General features: G+C 44.1%; 1 protein-coding gene across 1 annotated transcript in view; it reads right to left on the reverse strand.

Moving 5' to 3' along the window:
* Positions 1–17856, reverse strand: part of LOC146786144 (cytochrome P450 2J4-like) — a 215413-nt gene extending 197557 nt beyond the window's left edge. Inside the window, exon 1 of the mRNA XM_085635648.1 lies at positions 17323–17856. Within this exon, the coding sequence (XP_085491774.1) occupies positions 17323–17493 (171 nt within the window). The 5' untranslated portion in view covers positions 17494–17856. The remainder of the gene's footprint in view (positions 1–17322) is intronic.
* Positions 17857–20717: the final 2861 nt, after the last annotated feature.

The raw sequence follows: 20717 nt of genomic DNA on the forward strand, positions 1-20717 counted from the left end.
GCTACACAGAACTGCCACTGGCACAGCAGTAAAAACATTTCTGTGGCTAACAAAATCCCATTTTGGGCTAGCAGTTGATGAAAAATTTTGCGGATGTGGCACATGATTGAACCCTCTTCTTTTACTGGCTAGCCAGTAACTATAGAACGAGATACATTCAGTCATGACTCAGTATGCACCTTACTAGAAGAAGGGAGTGTATTGGTAGTGGATGGGTCCCTAAGTGCAGGAGCTAAGCTGTTTGACCGTGGGGGTGCTCTGGGAGAGTATGAATAAGAGGAAAAAGGAGCTCAACGAGTTCAATTTCCTTGCTGATAACCCCTTCTGATGCTGAAGGAACTCATCCAGTGAAGAACCCAACTGTAGTGTGGACAATTTAGCAGTGGGCTTGCTTTTCCCTATTCCAACAAAACTAAAAAAAAATCCCATGAATGGATACTTACAGGGTAGCAATGAGAAAAGAAAATAATGAATCAGTACCTTTAAGGACCACTCGTGGTTGCGGAGGCAAAAGAGGGATGGCCCAGCGCATCCTTTTCTGGGCTGTGAGGAGAGTCCAGCACTTAAGAAGCATGAGATCCTTAGAGCCCCTCCTCCTCCTTAGGGGCTCAACTGGATTGTGGGCAATGAAGTCCCACTTAGTGCCCAAAACACGCGTCCCACACCGCAGGGAGAGTCCAGCGCTTAAGAAGCGCAAGTTCGTAAGAGCCCCTCCTCCTCCTTGTGTGCAAAGCTGGATTGTGGTCAATGAATTCCCACTTGGCACCCAACTGCACAACATAGGCATCTCACACTGCAGGCAGAGTCCAGCACTTAAGAAGCGCAACATTGTAGGAGCCCCTCCTCCTCCTTAGGGGCAAAGCTGGATTGTGGGGAATGAAGTCCCACTTAGCAGCCAACTGCACAACACAGAGTGCCGCACCTCAGGGAGGGTCCGGTGCTTAAGAAATGCAAGGTTTTAGGAGTCCTTCCTCCTAATTAGGATCTCAGCTGGACAGACTGTGGGCAATGAAGTTCCAGTCAACCTCCAACTGTACACAGGCATCGCCACATACCTAACTCGGTATTCTTAGCGTGACCTTGCCACAACATTCAAAGCATGTTGTAGATTTAGGTACACAGAAATCAAGCCGCTCCTACTACCATTTAACAATGTGACTAACCTGAGTTTCAGGTTCAGTGGGAGTGATGAACAAGGCGATTACCCCCTTTACACTTCTTTACCTTTTACAGCTACCCATATTACCCCCCTTTTGTAGGAAGATGGAGAAGAGGAAATGGACTCAACATTTTATTTTTGGCAGTTTTACCTAGAGCAAACAAAAACTGAGGGGCATATTTATGGGAACTCCCACACAGTGCAGCGCAGACTGCATGACAGGGAAAGGGGAGGAATGTGCCGTAATTAAACGAACATGGCACATTCCTGCCTTTTCCTGTGCGATGGTGCCGTTTTGGCTGCCTAGCGCGAATGCAGACACCTTTGCACCATTGTGCGAGGGTGCCTGTGTTGCATGCAGGATTGATTTTTGGGCATAGTTTTGTGTTTTTCCTGCACAAATCCAATCCTGAGAGGCATATTGCAGCAGACATAGAAAGAGGATGTAACAAGAAGAAATAAAGATATTTCTCCTTGTTACGCTTCTTCTTGGAATGTGTATCTTTTTTCACACATCCCCAGGTATACTAGTTCTGGTAAATCTAGGAATGCATCAAAATCCATGGGAGTTGCGTGGGCACACCCACGCAATGCCAATGGACGTCTCCCTAGCACAGAGTAAGGCAACTCAGCGATTTGCGCTGCATTGCTTTACTCGAGATTTCATTAGCCCCTCAGGGCCACCCAAAGTGGCTTTGCGTGGCTTCATAAATCTCATCTTGCATTGTGCATGTGTCACATTGCGTCATGCAAGCGCAACGCAACTGGGGTCATAAATATGGCCGAGAGTTTATAACTCCGTTTTTGTTTACACAATATTAAACTGTCAAAAATGAAACGCTGATTGACTGTCACCATACATACCAATAGACCCGATTCAGGCAGATTGCCTCTGCTTCAATATAAGTAAGTGGTGAAAATACATTCTCCCAAATATTTAAAAAAATATCTGCCTCTTGCCTGCTCTGAAATGATGGCATGTATGAAACAGCTCATCAACAGGTTTAGTACTCCTCAGCATCTCCATCAAAATATCCCTGAGCTCCTCCCTCTCAGAGAGGGGGTTATAACCCGCTCTATGACTAGGTTTGTAGTGTGAGGAGATCCCCGATGATGAAGCATGCCACCCACGGGTGGGTGAGGGGACTCGTCCTAAGAAAAGGATACTCCAGCACCCCAACAATACGCTTTCAGACCCAGAGCCCATATTGTGTTTTTCAGTTATATGATTGGGGAAGCGGCCTCTGTTGGTCTTAAAATTTCCTCGGGTCCTCATTTGTGTAAACTATGGGGCAGATTTACAAGCCCCTTGTGCCTCATTTGCGCCGCCGTTGCGTCACTTATGTGACACAGCGGCGGTGTAAACCTTGCGCCACGTTGCGCCCTATTTACAACGTGACGCATCTAGGGAGATGCGTCACGTTGTAAAGCCCTGCGCCACATGAAACCTGCGTCAGATTTCATGTGGGCGTAACGGCGCAGGGTGGGCATTCCCTCGCAGGTACGCCTCGTAAACGTGACACAGTGAAATCTACAAGCTTTCAATGAGTCACTTTTACGGCCACGCTGCTACTGCACCTGCTTGAAGCAGGCGCAAGCAGTGACGCAGCATGTTAGGCATAGGGCGACCCCGAGCCTTGCTGGGCTCCAGCAATGCTCCGCCTATACGACGGGGGATGCGACACGCATCTGCCCATCCGTGCGCCATCGTGCGCCGCATTGCAAATGCGGAGCATCAGTGGTGGCGCACAGGAGGTTTTGCCTGTCGCAAGTGTTCTGACGCATCCCTGCTGATTTGCAGAGATGCGCCAGACCTTGTAAATATGCCCCTATGTATGAAATACCCACACAACCCTAACATAGAGATTTTGAAAATGCTAAAATTCTCCCAACTGTCATCATTTGTACACCTTCTTCTGTACTTCCTCCATGATTTTGTTGAGTTTGCCTTGTCAAACCCGAAATAGAGGCAATTCTTTTCAATTCAGAGCTACAATGTTGATCTTGTCCTTTAGATTACCGTCTAAGCAGGCTTTCAGATATATGTATGCAACTAAGGGGCATATCAGCAACGAGGCGATATAAAATTATCGCCACTTTTGCGTCTGTTTTCGGGGGAAAAGCGGCGATAATTTTATCGCCTAATTAGCAAGGTCACCCTATCGCGTGAAACCTTGCATTAGTGCCCATATTCTTAACGCCCAGCTATGTATCTCTAATGAGATGCAAAGTGGGCATTCCTGACCTGACATGACTGGAGAAATGTCGCTAAGCGACATTTCTCCTATCATCAAGCCCCACGCTATGAAGCATAGAGGCAAGAAAAGTAGCGTTAACCCGTGTTATTGCTACTTTCTTTACGCCTGCTTCAGGACTGACTTAGCCATGATATCCTATGGAAAGTGGATATCATGGCTAAGTATGTGAGGCCCTATCAGCAAGCTATTGCCAAACTTCATGAGATTATGGCTGGGTTTCCAGCGATAATCTCACGTTTGGCAGTTAGCGCTAGGATTTTTATCACTTTTGAGATAAGCGTTGCTAATAGCACGCTATCTCAGCGATAAAAATCCACGTTAGCTGGCGATAATTATCCTAGCGCTAAGTGCGCTTAGCGATAATTATCGCCGGTTGTTGCTGATATGCCCCTAATTTCATCAACTGGCTGTTTTTGTTTCTTGTTCTTAAGTGTATATCTAAACCTGATAAAGTTAACTGACTCTCACATCCTTAATTGGAAACTTGCGTTTGGTCTAAGAATTATCTTCTTTGTCTGTAGTCTTTCTTTCACAATGTTCAGCCCGTTGATTGACCTTGCTTTCTTATATCAATGGCAAACTTTAAAATTAGTTTTGAGTTTTATTAATCAAATAATCTTTAATTGTTGTATCATTTATTTCTTGTCTTGTTTTTTTCCATGTCCAAGCCGGAATTTCTAGAAGATTCAGCCCACTCAGGATTCGGACAGCCTCAGTATTCAAATAGGTTCTTTGGAGACTGAAGTCATCCTTCTTGATGTAAAAGCAATTACTATGGTCTGGCAATGATGTGGTTCCAAGGATGTGGACTTCTTACTGTAGGCAGCAAAATGGCCACTAAGATTTAAAGATCTCATGCGGTTCCCATCAATGTTTTGCATTTCTCAGCGCTCTACTCTTTGGCTTGCTTATTCAAACAGATGCATGCATATTCTACATTCCTCCAGCCCTACCAAGTACCATGCACCAGGGTCTAAACTAACGCAGTTCAGTGTGGTGTCCACGTCATCATAGTAAAATGCATTAGTCACGCATTTATAGTGCTGACGTTGTTAGAAAAGCATATTCCATCCAAAGAAGACAGGAGTCGGTAAATGAAGATAGAGCGTGGAGTTTAATGACACGTCTATACTCCGCAAGTTACAGGTCAAGAATGTCAACCACCCTTCCACCAGTCGCATGCCCAACCTTCCACCCTTTTTGAAACTACACATTCTTCAATTGACACGAGCTAACCACGAGCTTAGATAAAGATCCACGCTCGTGACAGCTCGCGCTATCTTACATTGTGTTCCCAACACACCTTCCCCCCTTGAAAGAAAACAAAAAAAACCAAAAAAAACACATGAACTTAAACATAATATCCGAAGAAAATTACTAAATTATCCCATGACAAAATCCTTGTACTTTTCAGGAAGACGATGTGAGCGTACCACCCTAGAATTACCAGAACTACAAGTAGGAACAAACGCTTCCTCACGGCTGTCATCACACACAAAATCAAGAAAAACATTGCTGCTATAATCTTCTTGACCACTAACAACCCCTTTAAACAAAGAAACTCTGTTTAGATTCCACACCGAACCACCATCAATTCTGATGGCATTCTTGAATGTCTCAATCACTTTTCTCGGACTTGACCATACAGGACACCCTTTACCAACACCTTCTTTTTTCTTTATGCGAATCAAATCTCCCACTTTAATCACCTGTTTAGTTGGTGGGCCTATTTTCTTTTTCATATCATGTTTCATTTTATTTTTGTACACTTCAACTCTCCGTTGGACAGCTTCATAATCCACACTAAAAAAATCATTGGAATCATTCCTACTTTCTCTCATCCACCAGGGAGTTAACTTAGTGCTAGGTTTTCGCCCCCTTAAAAGTTCAAAAGGGCTAACCAAGGTAACCGAATTTGGAGAAGTTCTATATGCCAATAACATAGAATGGAGTGCATTACGCCAATTTAAACCACCCTTAACAGATAGTTGAATAGCTTCTTTAACAACACGGTTAAATCTTTCAACTTGGCCATTAGCCTCTGGATGGAACACAGAAATCCTCCTGTGGATGATTCCACACTTAACAAAGAAGTCATTCATTTCTTTGCTAACAAACTGAGGTCCATTATCAGTTACAATTTCTTTCGGAATTCCTTCTCTACAAAATATCTCATCTAAGAATTCAATCACACTATGAGAAGTAACCTCCTTGACCATCTTGACCTCAGGCCATTTTGAAAAATAATCAATAAGTACAATTCCAAACGATTCATTCTTGGGTAAAATGTTAAATGGACCAATGATGTCTAAACCGAGTTTACGCCAAGGACCATTTGGAAATTCAACAGGGTGAGGTTCCGGGCGTAGAGCAACAGCAGATTTGTCACTATCCGCACACTGAACACATGAACGAACAAAATGATCAACATGATTATCAGTGCCCGGCCACCAAAATGATTCCTTGACACGTCTCCTGGTAAAAGATATTCCCAAATGCCCTTCATGAGCAATTTTAAGAATAGTATTTCTAAGGGAGAACGGTGGAATAAATTTGTCTCCTCTTAAAATCAAACCATTTTCAACAGCCAGTTCATCCTGCACTTTAAAGAAACCCATCATCTCTCCAGATAACTTCCTTTGTTCTAGCCAACCTTGCAATAAATACTTCTTGACATTAAGCAACTCTATGTCCTTTCCCATTTCGGTGAACCAAACATCCTCTTGTAAGAAAGAATGCTGACCCAACACTGAATTAACATCACCCATGGTGAAAGCCACTTCGCATTCCTCATCTCTGCTGGTATCTGGAAATTCTGTAGGGGAGATCAACCTAGACATACAATCAGCATGTACATTGGCTTTGCCCTGAACGTACTCAATCTGAAATTGAAAGGACTGTAACCTGGAAGCTAGTCTAGCCAGACGTGCGAACATGGTTCGCCCCCCACCAGGTGACATTAAAAAAACAAGAGGTTTGTGGTCCGTTTTAATGACAAATTTTGTACCCCACAAAAACGTTCTAAAATGTTCAGATCCCCAAACGCAGGCTAACAACTCTCTCTCAATGACAGAATAGTGTTTTTCCGCATCTCTCAAAGCCCTTGAAGCATAGGCTACAATCCACTCTCTCCCATTGTCTCTCTGTAAAAGAACACCACCTAACCCAGTGCTACTAGCGTCTACCATAATGATGCACTTTTTTCCACAAACAAACGGCTTAAGACACGGGGCATTCACCATAAACTCTTTCAACACTCCAAATGCTTTGGACATCTCTGGGGTCCACACAAATTTAGCATTTTTCTTCAATAGACCTCTGAAGGAGTCCACTTTAGAAGCAAAATTCGGTATGAATTTTGCGTAAAATTCAATAAGACCCAAAAAGGCCACAAGTTGTTCCTTGGAGGTAGGTATGGGAGCATTTACAATACTTTCCACGTGATTTTGTTTGGGTTTGATCCCCAATCCACTAATAGTGTGCCCTAAATATTCTACCTCTTTTTTCTTGATCTTGCATTTATCAAGACGTAAAGTGAGACCCTTCTTTGACAAGGCAGCAATAACACCTTCTAAATTCGAATCATGTTCTTCATTGTTTTTCCCAAAAACAAGAATATCATCTTGAAATGCAATAGCGCCCTCCAGTCCCTCCAAAGTGTCTCTCATGAGTCTTTGGAAAACTGAAGCAGCACTAGCAAGACCAAAAGGCATACGACAATACCTGTACAATCCTTCAGGAGTAATAAATGCAGTGATGTTTTTTGATTCCTCAGCAAGAACAACTTGGTGGTACGCACTAGCCAAATCAATACACAAGAATACCTGAGCACCCGCTAATGTGGAAACCATCTCATGTAAATTGGGTAAAGGGTGGGCATCCACCCAAATGGCATTATTCACACTGCGAAGGTCCACACACAACCTAAGTTCGCCTGAAGGTTTAATGGAAATCACAATGGGAGAAACCCACGGAGATGATTCGATGGGCTCAATAATATTATTTTGACATAATTCTTTTAGTATGTCCTTCAATTTGTTTCTGTAAGTGAGTGGGACATTCCTTACTCTATGACGGATAGGGACAACATTGTCATGTAGTTTTATTACATGTTCAAACCCTTTGTACATTCCTAATTTCCCACTAAAGACATCAGGAAACAACCCTTTTAATTTATTGACAATTTGAGAATTGTCATCGTGGGAAATATCACAGGACTCAACAACATAGAGAGGAGGAACAGCTCTAGGGTCAATTTTGATTCCTAATTCATGTTGGTGAGGCCACCCTAACAGTGATAATCCTGACCTTGCCACATATATTTTCCCAAAAGTATGACGACCAGAAAATTCTAGATTGGCACAAAAAAAACCTATAAGGTCAATTTTGTGTCCTGTGTAACCACCAGGGGAAACATCCGGTGGAAGCAAGGTTTTCGTAGACCAACTTTCATTAAACACACTTAATGAAATGATGGTGTACCAGGCACAAGAATCAACCAAGAATTCTAGCTTAACATCATCTACAGAGATAAAACATGAAGGAAATTTAGCGCACTCTCCACTATCACACACATTAATGACGGTGTTGACCTCATATTCATTGTCATCCTCTAAGTTATCACTTTCATCATCAATACAATTCACTTTTTTAGGTATTGATTTACAGAATTTCCCAAAATGACCCTTTTTATTGCACTTTGAGCACGTTCTCCCGATGGCTGGACAGTTCTTGAAATCCGCTAAGTGTCCATCGCTTCCGCATCTATAGCAAAGTAGTTGATGTTGGTTTTTCTTCTCATATTTTGTAATTCTAAATTTATTATCGGTTTTAGAAGAATTATCATTTCTCTGTGGAACATACTTTCTTTGCTTATCAGTATCCTTAGTAACGTTAAAAACATCACTTTTTTCATTTCCTCTAATTTCTTTCACAAATTTTTCTGAATGTTCAATTGATTTTGCAATGTCAATAGCATTGTTCAAAGACATGTCAGACGTAGTCCACAGGCGTTCTTGAACCTTTTTATTATTTGTTCTCATCAATATTTGGTCTCTAAGTACTTGCTCATAAGATATGTGCTCGAAATCACATGTAACAGCTAAGGATCTGAGAGCTGATACGAAATCATCCACAGGTTCATCAGGTCGTTGTTTTCGTGAGTAAAATATATACCTTTCCATCACTATATTTTTCTTTTTCCCATAACGCAGGTTGAGTTGTGATGAGGCATAGCTATATACATCAATATTTCCTGGATCAAAGCAATTCCGTCCAAACAATGCTTAAGAAGGGATAGTTTCCTCTCTGGTTCACATTCCTCACCCTCCAAAACTTCTACATATGCCATGAAAACAGGTTCCCAAATCTCCCACGGCATAGGAGGATCACCAGGAGAGGATAAAAATGATGGAGGAGGAACAATGCCAGACATGGTGAAATGTTCAATGAAAAGAAAACTGATATCATATAGTTAGATATAAAATAAAATAATAAATGAGCCTAAACGATTTATTTGGGTAGAATTAGACTCAAAATGAGAAAGAAAATGTTACCGCAATAAATCTCCTCTTCAAACGCTTCGCTTTGCACCTTTTTTGTTAATTCCACGTTGATCCGAGTTGTTGCTAGGATACCGTGAAACAAAATGGTGTCTCCTGCTCCTTCGCGTCAAACGTCAGCACGTCAGCGTGCGTCTGACGCGCATTAGCATACGTATGATGCCTTGCGAGATATGAACTCGTTGAGGGTTCCAACTGCGGAAATAGATTCCTTACTTTGGCTGTAATCCTCGAGCTTCCTGGATTAATGCCACCACTCCAGTATAGCCGTAAGTTTCTTTTTCCTCGTTACAAAATGAATTTCTTCCGCTTTTCCAAGAAAACAAACAAAAAATAACCAGGCTGGTTCGATTGTAAATGTATCCCGCTCGTCGCCAGTGTTAGAAAAGCATATTCCATCCAAAGAAGACAGGAGTCGGTAAATGAAGATAGAGCGTGGAGTTTAATGACACGTCTATACTCCGCAAGTTACAGGTCAAGAATGTCAACCTCCCTTCCACCAGTCGCATGCCCAACCTTCCACCCTTTTTGAAACTACACATTCTTCACATGACACGAGCTAACCACGAGCTTAGATAAAGATCCACGCTCGTGACAGCTCGCGCTATCTTACATTGGGTTCCCAACAGACGTGATGTCCTCGAGAGGTGACTAAGTTCGCGCTATGCTGCCTGAGCCTGCTGTAGTCAAAATACACTGGACTCAAAATATTCCCAAGCCAATATTAAACAATATATAACATTCACTGAAGTACTAAGGTCCTCATTTACAGCATTTTGGCGCAAGGCAGTGCCGCAGCCCTTCTTGCTGCGCTGCCCATTTCAAAAGAAAAGGGCAGGAATGTGCGGTATCTATGAGCTACGGCACATTCCTGACCTCTTTCACAGCTCTGGTACATGAATGGCTGCCATGCACCCACACAGGCACCCTTGCACCCTAGTTCAAGGGTGCCGGCGTTGAAATCGGGTTGTGTTTGTGCAGGAAGAGACACCTTCCTTCCCCAAAACAGGTGCGCCTGCCCTGGGCAGGCACATAGCTTTGACACATTCCCAGCTTCCCACTGTGTAAAAAACCATGGCCATTGAGTGGGAACACCCACCGCAACGCCCATTGCACGCCTCCTCCACGCAGTGTAAGACATTTCAGCGAATTGTGCTGCATCGCCTTACATCAGATCATAAAAAGTCATGCAGGGTGGCTTTCCTTTGCCTTGTAGTTATGGGTAAGCTCAGTGTGCCGCTGGAACGTCAAGAAAACTGATGTTCTGGTGGCGCACTGGGCTTGTAAATAAGCCCTTTATTTACATTAGGCTCCGCTGTAGCTGGGGCTGTATCAAACAAGTCAAAGCCAGCGGCCTCAGGATCCCACATGGTCTATCCGGCCTAGAATTACCATGCAGTAGGACACAGATTGGCTTTTCAAGGCCAATGAAGGGTTTATCATTCACCAAGTTGAGCCTGTTTATAGAAAAGGAAGACCAAAAGTTAATTAAACAAGAGCGGTTTAATTTCTTTCCCAAATTTCCTCCCCTCTATCACCTTCTCTCCCCCAGCTACCTTTTGTATTCTCCCTTTTTTCCCCCTTCCGCTCCCCTACCACTTTCCCTGATCTTTAGCCCAATTTGTCCCCTCGAATCCCTGTCCTGTGTTCTCGCGACACCTGTTCCCATCTATTGGACACAGAAGCAGTAGCGGCTGGTGTCTTGGATGAGTGGCGGGCGGGTGGGGGGAGGTGGGATGAACGGCGACAATAAAGAAACAAATACAAAATAACTTAGCTGCTCCATCGCTGCATTGCAGCTCTTCTCCTCCACATCAGCACAGGCTCCCAGAATCCAATGTGGCCAATCCTGGGATCCCGTGCCTGCTGTCTTCAACCCTGCAAAGCAGCTCGGGTTGAATACAACTTCAGTGCACATGTCAGTTTGGCCATTCTGAGACGGCTGGCCAAACCCACATGCGCACTGAAACAATGCCCACCACTCCCCCTCTGTGACTGCTCCCGCGATGTCCCCGTCCCCACGAATAGCTCAGGGAAGAAAAATAAAATGATAATAAACCTGGTTTATTATCATTTTATATTTCAATTTTTGAAGCTGCTGGTAGGAGGAGGAGCCGCTGGTGCATCAGAAGAGCACTGGGCAGTAGCACTTGCTCTCCCTTGCAGTGTACTTTACAACACACTACAAGCAACATTAAAGACAAAACAATTAAGGAGTTTTGGCAAAGTAATGCACTGAAATAATAGCATATTTCCTCATTGTCTTAGATTTTTTATTTACTTTAGGTGGTTTTATATGGGATTGCCCTAAAGCTTTACAGCCATAAGTAAAAATATACTTTGCAATGTGCATCAAGTCTTCAGAGCTAAGCAATAATATATCTGTAGTAAATATTTCATAGCAGACATAGCAACTGCCAACCCCATGGCCATGGGCCAGATGGACCGCAAATAACAGTAGCAAAGAAGCTGCAAATTAAATATGTATATTATCATGTACATTTCAAACTCATCCCCTTAATGTCAGGTGTGCATAAAAAACAAGTTTTTGAACCATTTTATGTTTTTATTTAGCACTCTGAAGCAGCCAAACAAACGTGGCTCCCTTTATACTTCGAAGGAACACAGAAGCCCAATGTCCACGCGCGCATGCAATCACAATAACCTATCTGCACATCTCTAATTATGCAACTCTTCAGCACTCCGAAGCACCCAGATCTAACCCGTCCTGTCACACAACACAAAAACCACAAAACTCCCTAATTTGCAAATTGGCTCTTTGTGCCCAGTTTTTTGCACCACTTACCCTCAGAGACATTAGTGCCAACTATGAATAGGAATCAGCAAGACTTGAAAGAGTGGAGGCAAAAGAAGGATACAAGTGGTGCAAGTGGAGGAAAGAGGGTCAAAAGAAAGATGTAGAGATGAGGAGGGAGCAAGACTGTCAAAAGAGACAAAAACGTGTTGGGAGAGGACTGAGAAGAGTGGGTGGAGTAAGAAGAGTTGAGCTGTATTAGACAGCTGCAGAGGGAATTAGAAAGAAGAAAGTAGAGAGAATTGAAGTGATAAGAGAGCAAGAACAAGGAGATGGAATGAGGAAAGAAGATACAACTTGAGATAGGTAAAGTTCAATGAGGGGAATGGGTAGACAGAAGCAAGGAGAGGAGATGGTAAGTAGAGGCTTGAGAGCAGAAGACAGTGAGGAAACGAGGCAGGACATGAGGGAGTGGTGAGATAGGGAACAAAGAGGATTACAGGGGTGAGAGGGAGAGAAGAGAGAAATGAAAAGGAGGGAGGATAAGAGCTACCGTAATATAGAAAGATAAAGGTGGAAGGAAGGAAGAAGTGAAAGATATAAGAAGGGTGCAGAAACAAGGGAGAATATGGAGGATAAAGAAAGGAAAGAACATTGGAAGGATGAAGAGAAATGTGATTGTGCTACACTAAGAGGGAGATATGAAAGTGGGGCAGTGTGGGAGAAGGGGAGGATGTAAAGCAAAAGCAGAGAGCAGGGAAGTGACAATGGGGGAGGGAAGTGTAAAAGCCAAAGCAAAGGATTTAGAGAGGAGGCAAGAGAAAGGGTACCATGAGTTTCCAGGTCTGTAAAATGGAAAGAGCAGATAGTGCCTCACACACAGTAAGTTGGCTTCCTTGTGGTCTGTGGGTGTAAAAGTTTAAGTTAAAGATAGTTGCTGATGGAGAATTCCCCAAATCTTTTTAAAAAGGCACTAAATTTGAAGGAGAAATTTCGAGGTTGGACTTTCTAAACCATTCTAATAATACCACCTCTGTAATTTCAGAATATCAAAAATCACAAAATAGAGACCAGGGAATGAGCCTTCTCTGACTCCCCTATCAATATCTATAAATCACAAAAAGAGAGAAGGACTAATAAAAACAGGGCGAGAGATATTAACCCAATTTGAATTACAAAGTTCCTGTCCCCTCTACTACATAGGAATAGTTAATAAGTGAGAACCAGGGTGAGAAGGAAAATCAAAAGATTTCTTAATACTGCCCTCACCCACTATGTAGTGGCATGCTTCACCATAGGGCCACTGCAAACATCCAGGCGCAGACCAATGCACTGGATGGAGCGCTGTTTATTTAGTGGTGTGGGAGAAAGAAAAGAATAGAAAAGGAAATTAGTGACAGGGAAGAATATTCCCTAAAGAAGGGATCTTTAGTGCAGAAAAGTAATAGAATAAAGCGGTCTAAGGAGATACCTTTGTAATGCCTTTATTCTTGGTTCCCTTTGACAGGGTTAAAAATAATGCGACCTGGGGATATGCAGGAGGGGTATCTGCCCCTTAAATCCCCACTGCAAATACCAACATGTTTCGGCCTTCCGCTCTACCCCCATGGGTCATAAAGGCCTTCTTCAGGGTGTAGGTTTTTCAAAACTATTTTGCCACTCATTTCAGCAGCTGTTTCGAAAGTTTTGGAGTGATTTGTTAAGAGTGGGATGAGATGCAGGGGGGTCCAGATACACATTTTCTCCATTCTATGTCTATGGGGATTCTGCCATTTTTAAACACAACTGCAGCCTGAACTGCTGGACGGATTTACACCCAATCTGCAAGAAAGATAGTTCTTGATCAAGAAAGAGCCCTTTTAGTGATTTAGTGTAAATCAGTTTAAAAGTTGCAGAATATTTTTTTTAATATATCCAGTGACATGGATCCATCGCAGCACTCCACAAACCCACGTGCTAATAGCAGTGTTGATTGGCTGACTGCAACCTGACTGGAAAGTTGTGGGTGCCATTTTATGTATCGGGGCACGGTTCCAGGGGCCTGCAATTTGACTGCATAGTGATTAGAGGGTAGAGGGGCAGAATAGAGGTACCCTGACCCCATTGGTCTGTTAGAGGGATCACAGAGGGACCCATGAAGGTCAAGATATTGCTTTAAACATTTTTTCTATGTGCGAGGATCCGTGGACCCATACTGGTGCTCAGCATGGACCCATGTGACCTTGCAATGGATTTGAGAATCCTGCTGCATTTTTTTTAACTCACACACCACATAGCCACTCACAGACCCACACAAAAACTCACACACCCACTCAGACACTCGCACATCCACACACAGACTTCTTCACACACTTACATGCCCTCTCACATTCCCACTAACACACCCACTCACAGACCCCCTCAAACACTCACACAGTCACTCACAATCCCATACAGACACTCACACACACACTTACAGATGAACACAGACCCACTCAGACACTCACACACCTAACCAGAGACTCAATAACACACATCCACTCACAGACCCACACAGCAACTCACAGACCCATACAAACACTTACACACTGACTCACAGACCACAAAGATACTCACACAGCCACTTGCAAACCCACACAGATACTCACACACCCACTCACAGACACTCCCACAGCCACTCACAGACCCACTTACATACTCACACACCCACTCACAGACTGACACACATTCACAGACCCACTCACAGACTCGCACAGATACCCAGACACCCCCTCACAGACACAAATGGACACTTACACACCCATTCACAGACCCACACAGACACTCACACCTCCGCTCACAGACATACACAGACTCACAGACACTTCCATACTCACACCCCCACTCACATACCCACACAGACACTCGCAGACCCGCACAGACTTTCATTTACCCACTCAGACTCACTCACACACCTACTCACAGACCCACACAAATGTTCACAGGCCCACACAGACATTCACACACCTACTTACAGACAAACACACACACTCACAGACCCACTCAGAGAGTCCCATGCCGACTCTCAGACCCACTCACTCACACACCTAACCAGAGATTCACTAACACACATCCACTCACAGACCCACACAGCAACTCACAGACCCTTACAAATACTTACACACCCACACGGACACTCACACAGCCACTCACAGACCCACTTACATACATACTCACATACCCACTCACAGACCCACACACATATTCACAGACTCACTCACAGACTCACACAGACACTCAGACTCCCCCTCACAGACCCAAATCGACACTTACCCATTTACAGATCCACAGACACTCACACCTCCAGTCACAAACACACACAGACACTCACAGACCCAATTCCACACTCACGCACCCACTCACATACCCACACAGACACTCACAGACCCACACAAACATTCATTCACCCACTCACAGACCCAAACAGACACTCACCGACCCACTCATAGACCGACACAACACTCACAGACCAACTGACTCACTCATACAGCCACTCAAGCACCCATCCTTATGTTATAGGTTATAATTAGGAAACATTTCTTGTAAAAACTCATTAGAAAGTAGCACTTTTTTAGAAACTTTAGTGGAGATTCATCAAACGGTGCCAAAGATATTAGCAACACAAAAAGGCTTTTCCTACGGAAGCGCAATCTTAACTGTAACTACCCATTGGCAACCACCACTGGGTAACATGTACATATAGCCTTGATCACAGGTGAGTCAAATTGTACTGCATAGTGCTGTAGGCCTTAAATCCAAATTAGCACGTGACCTATAGTGCAACATCAGTTCCCATAATGCACTTGTAGTGTAAGTACTCTGTGTAATGCAATGTTCATAATTGTCTTGTTTAATAGTGTCAACAACATCACTTCAAGGCATAGTCCAAGTGTACGTGTTACTAATGGTAAAATAGTCATGTTTAAAAGCAAGGCTTCATTATATATATTCAGTCTTAGCTCAAAATGTTGCCTGTGTCAATCAGTTTGAAAACACTGTTTCTCCAGAAAGTGCCCGAGGAGACAATTCCCCTCCTGCTCCATTTCTCACCTCTGTACTAGTATTACGGGAAATCCTTCATTGTACTTACGCTACAAGTGCATTATGGGAACTGGTGTTTGCTCTATAGGTCACATGCTAATTTGGATTCAAGGCCTCCAGCGCTAGGCAGTACAATTTGGCTCACCTGTGATCAAGGTTGCTGGGACGGCCGAAATGTGTAAGAACTGCAAAGCCTCCGCAGGTGCTGGCGCTACCCTATAGACTGCTCATTGAACCTAAGCAGCCAGCCCAAGACCCAATGATGCTGCCCCTGCCCAGCCTGGTGCTCATGCAACTCCTTCACAAGTGAGATGTTCACTAGAGGGCTGCCAAGGTTACCTCTTTTACAGAGAGCCAGTGCTGCCGGCATTCACACTCATATAGTAAGAGTGAAGAGCTGAAGAGATGTCGGCTGCTAATGGAAGAGGCTCGCCGAAGCGCTCTGACTTCACCATCAGTGTCTCAGTTCAGACCATGAAATATGAAACACACTCACTTGTAGCCTATGAGTAGGTGCGTTTACGTTATTTTTAGGGTTCCGAATATTTCTCATTATTATTCTAGGTGCTTCTTACTCAGGCCGTTTACTTGGATGGCCACCTTATGATTTGGCTGTATCTAGATGTGGTATTAGTACGTATGAATACTATCCAGTCTCAACAGGTATTTATGTTTTTGACTTCATGGGTTTCATGATTGATCGTGCCTCATGTGTGACGCAATGACTAATATAGAGCTATTTGTATATTGTTGTAGGTTTGCAGCTCTTCAAATAATTAAGGTACAGATAATTCTTTTGTAACTATTCGCAGTATGAGACTTACACGGGTTGGTGAGTAGTTTTCTTAGAAGTACTGTTTCACTGATATCACTACTGTTTTGTGCTTTTTTGAAAATATCTTGTTTAGGACTTATGCCTTACACGGTTATTCCTACACTAAGTTTTAACTCTGACTTATAATTTTGCCCGTTTTTTGAACTGTTTATCCTTTTGCTTTCAGTTATAAGAACTATGTGTTATTTTTTTCTGTGTATCTTTTGCCGCCATTTTTCTATACATATGTTATTTGTGTTACTTCCAGCCCTGAGGAAGTCGTATGGGTTAATCCCCTTCAAACGACGAAACGCGTTGGGGAGTGGAAGAATTTCGTTAATAAATTGAGAAGAACGGAAGCTTTGCGCTGCATCTGATTTATTGAATTATTCATTTATTTCAAAGCGTGTGCATCAACTTTATTTTTTGCATTTATATCAATCTTGTATTGAGTTTTGTGGGATCTTGGGTGTTGTTCCCACTGTTGCTGGCACCGCTGTGATTTTGGTTCTCACATGTTTGATATTGTGTAATTCTGTTGGTAGCGCCAATTTTGCCTTTCACACCCTATGATTTGTTTGCACACTCACCTGTTACACTGAGATACAACCACCTGCCTGCAGTCACAGTGAGGCTGCTGTGTCCTCCCAGCGCTGTGCTGTCTCCCTGAGGCTAGAGGTCCACCCTGGCATCACCAGTATCCCAGCTGGTCTTACCTTCATGAGGGTCTCATGGCGAAGCTCAAATCCCAGTGTCCACAGGTTGCCAATGATGGGGAGCGGGGTCGGTCCTGGAGGGTACCTTCTCCTCGACCACTGAAGCTTGAAATACTGTGCTGTGATTACAGCCACCGCCAGAGCCAGTAGCACTGCGCTGAGGGACAGCATGGTGCACACCTGCGTTCACCTGGAGGACAAAACAGGCTGATTCTTCCCGAATACTCCCCCTCTTCCCGCTGGTTCTTCTTTGTAGTGTTGATTTGTTCCCCGTCCTTTTCCTTCCCCTTCGTGTCTCAAATTTCTCTGAACCTCCGGCTCACCTGTCCTGTGGTGACTCCTGAAAGTTCTGATCGCCCCACCTCACCCCTCCCTCTCCTCAAATCACTCCAGGGCCTCTTTGACCCACTTTCAGTCCATCCTCTTCCAGGGCAGCCAGTGACAACCGGCTGTATGTAAATCAGTCAGAAAAGCCGTGTACATCGAATCGTGCACAGTAGTTTCTCTCGACCAATGTGTCTCCTGTGTACTTCCCCGCGGCACGCTGGCACGCGCTTTTACCAAGAACTGCAGCCCAGGTGTAATTACCGTGTCATTGACGGCTCTTCATTTTGGGAGGTGATTTGCATTTGTCTAGCTAACAATTCAGTTGTTGCCGAGCAGCTTTGATAATTAATATTCTTCCCTTCGTGAAAACTCTCGGTCCAGTCAGTGAAGGTCAATCGAAAGTGCTCGAGATCTTTCTGAGACGGCGAATTAAGCCGCTCACATGCAGGAGACCGTGGAAAATAACATGGCACCAATTGTGTTCTCTTACTGTGCGTGATGTCTCGAGATTTTTGACTCTTTGCACACAGCTGGTCCCAGGGTCTTTTGTAGGATTTGTGGGGCCCCGGGCAGGATACGAACATGCCAGGGAGGCCCCTGTGAGATGTAACATCACAGGCAGTGGCATCAACTGACCATTCATGTTCTGGCATTGTGGAAACAGCTTAACTAGTATAGTTATTGCTAAAATATAAATATTAACCCTAATAAAATAAGTATTAATTTGGAAATAAATACATTAATCAAACAGGGCAAAAAGCTAGGAGTAGGTTTCACCAACACCGATGTGATTACTCCGATGTTCACTAATTGTTTCCAGATTGGTTCACGAGTATAACTCCACCGCAGACTGCCCCAGAGCTCTAGAGCAGCCACTGAAGTGACCCCCAGCCCTCCCTTTACACAAGAGAAGTTCAAAAACAGGCATTTAGTTTTCAGCAGGCATGGTGCAGTCAACACAAAGGGATGAATGTCAGATCAGGTTAGTGACCTGCACGTCCTGCAGCAAGCAACAGAGGCAACAGACTGCGAAAGGTAAGAGAAGGAACAACCTCATACACAGATAGGGTGGCTGATATATGGGCAGGCAGAGGCACTGTCCTGTTCTGGCCTCCCGGGTGCTGTTTGGGGCTCAGGTCATACTGCGTTGGCAGCGCACTGTGCAATAGTAAATGGCACGCACACTAAGTCAGGATCTGGTGAGGAACTGCCTACACGCAGCCCCGCCTGTTTATTTATGCCCTCGGTCACATGACCTCGGGCAAAACCAAACAGGCGATCTCAGGCCGTGGTGTGAACTACAACACCCCTTCTAGGCCTGCCACATCTCCTCCTTTATTATAAACAGAATAAACATGAGAACAGAATCAATTAGAAAACTGGACAAGCAACCAAATGACACTTAGAGCCACATGTACATAGAACAGCATTTTCCTATGGACAAAACCCTATGTTGCGACCTATTACCGAATCACAAAATGGGTTAGCAATTCTGGTTCTTAGGAAGGGACATGTTAAAGGCGTCCCTTCCTAACAGCAACTCGCAGTGGAATGCACAAATGACGAAAAGCGGTCGCAAAACATTTGCTTTTACCACCAAATTCAGTTTGGTGGTAGACCATCCGCAAATGGGCCCACTTCCCCTTTTTGAATGTATGCATCTTTTAAGAGCAGTAGCTGGTCCCTCGGACAACTGCCTACTCTTAAAAAATGAAACTGTAAAGCTTCATTTTTCTATTTAAAATGCATCCTGTTTTCCTTTAAGGAAAACGGGCTGCATTTTTTTGAAAAAAAACTTGCTTTAATTAAAAGCAAACCCAGAGGTTGGTGGTCGGCTGTTCCCCAGCAGGCTACCATCCCTGTGTTTTTTAGGTCTCGCGAGCCAAAGGCTCGAAGAGACATTTTATAACTGAGCTTTTCAAAGTGCTGCTGTGGCCTAAAGCTACAGTGCACGTGAACGTGCACGCGCGCAGACGCCAATCACTGCTGCGCGCGCACCACTCGCATGCTTGCCACACAGCGCTCCCGTCCAAGCGATCGCGATCACTTTCGCTTTGATCGCGATCGCTATTACTTTCGTTTTCGGCCGCGCGGCCGAATGCTTGTTGAGTTTCTCACACCGACCGAACTGAATTGCAGTTGGTACCAGCACCGCAATTCGTCCCGGGCTTTTTGACCCTTTAGGTAAGCAATAGGCATCCAGAGACGCACTGAAGGATTGAGAGCATGTTGGTATTGCATGTCTAACACATTCGGTACAAACTACGTTTTCGCGCACCACTAATACACGCTTCTCTTACGCTCAAGCGTTTATCCGCACTGGCATTTAGAGTCAGAGCGAATGATCAGCAGCATGTTTGTCCCATTGTTATGTCCAGCGCGCTTTTACTAAATCGCATGTCCGCGTTTCTTACAACCACTCTTCATACATGCTCAAGCTTACCGTTTCAACCCTCCACACCATCAATAGCTTTCACATTGACGGCACCGCATAGAACTAACACACACAATAGATTTTTTAGATTTGTTCGTCTCACAGCTTGTAACCCACATTTGTGGCCTTTAAACACCACCAATATTCATCTGGGCATACAGCCTTTGCATGTTTAACATTTTAGTCAGTGATATTCACCATTCATTACACTGGTATTTTCGTGCACTTTTTTTCCAATGACTTTTTTCACTCGTCACACGTCCTGGAGCACGCTGGAACAGCTGGGAATTACACCGATTTAATAGTGGTTCCTCATTACTTTCAAATTATTTTTCTCCCTTTTCTCGAGGTTTCTGAGTCACTTCCCTTATTCCGGTGCCCTTTGTCTGCCCCCCCCCCCGTTGTATCTACACTTCTTTCTCCTGCACTCCCCATCTGCCCCATGCTCCTCCACCTTATCTTTTCCCCCGCTCTGTCTCTCTCTGTGCCTCCTGCCATGTCTGCCCCTCTCGTTCCCTCCTTCTTCTTCAGATGTATTACCTTCCTACTCCCCTCCTTCTCCCAAAGAGCTCTTACTCCTTTCCTCCCCTTGTGAGTGCAAGCAATAGTCCCTATCTTTAGCAGAAATTATTTT

The sequence above is a fragment of the Triturus cristatus genome, chromosome 11, assembly GCF_964204655.1.
Source record: "Triturus cristatus chromosome 11, aTriCri1.1, whole genome shotgun sequence".
Lineage (NCBI taxonomy): Eukaryota > Metazoa > Chordata > Amphibia > Caudata > Salamandridae > Triturus > Triturus cristatus.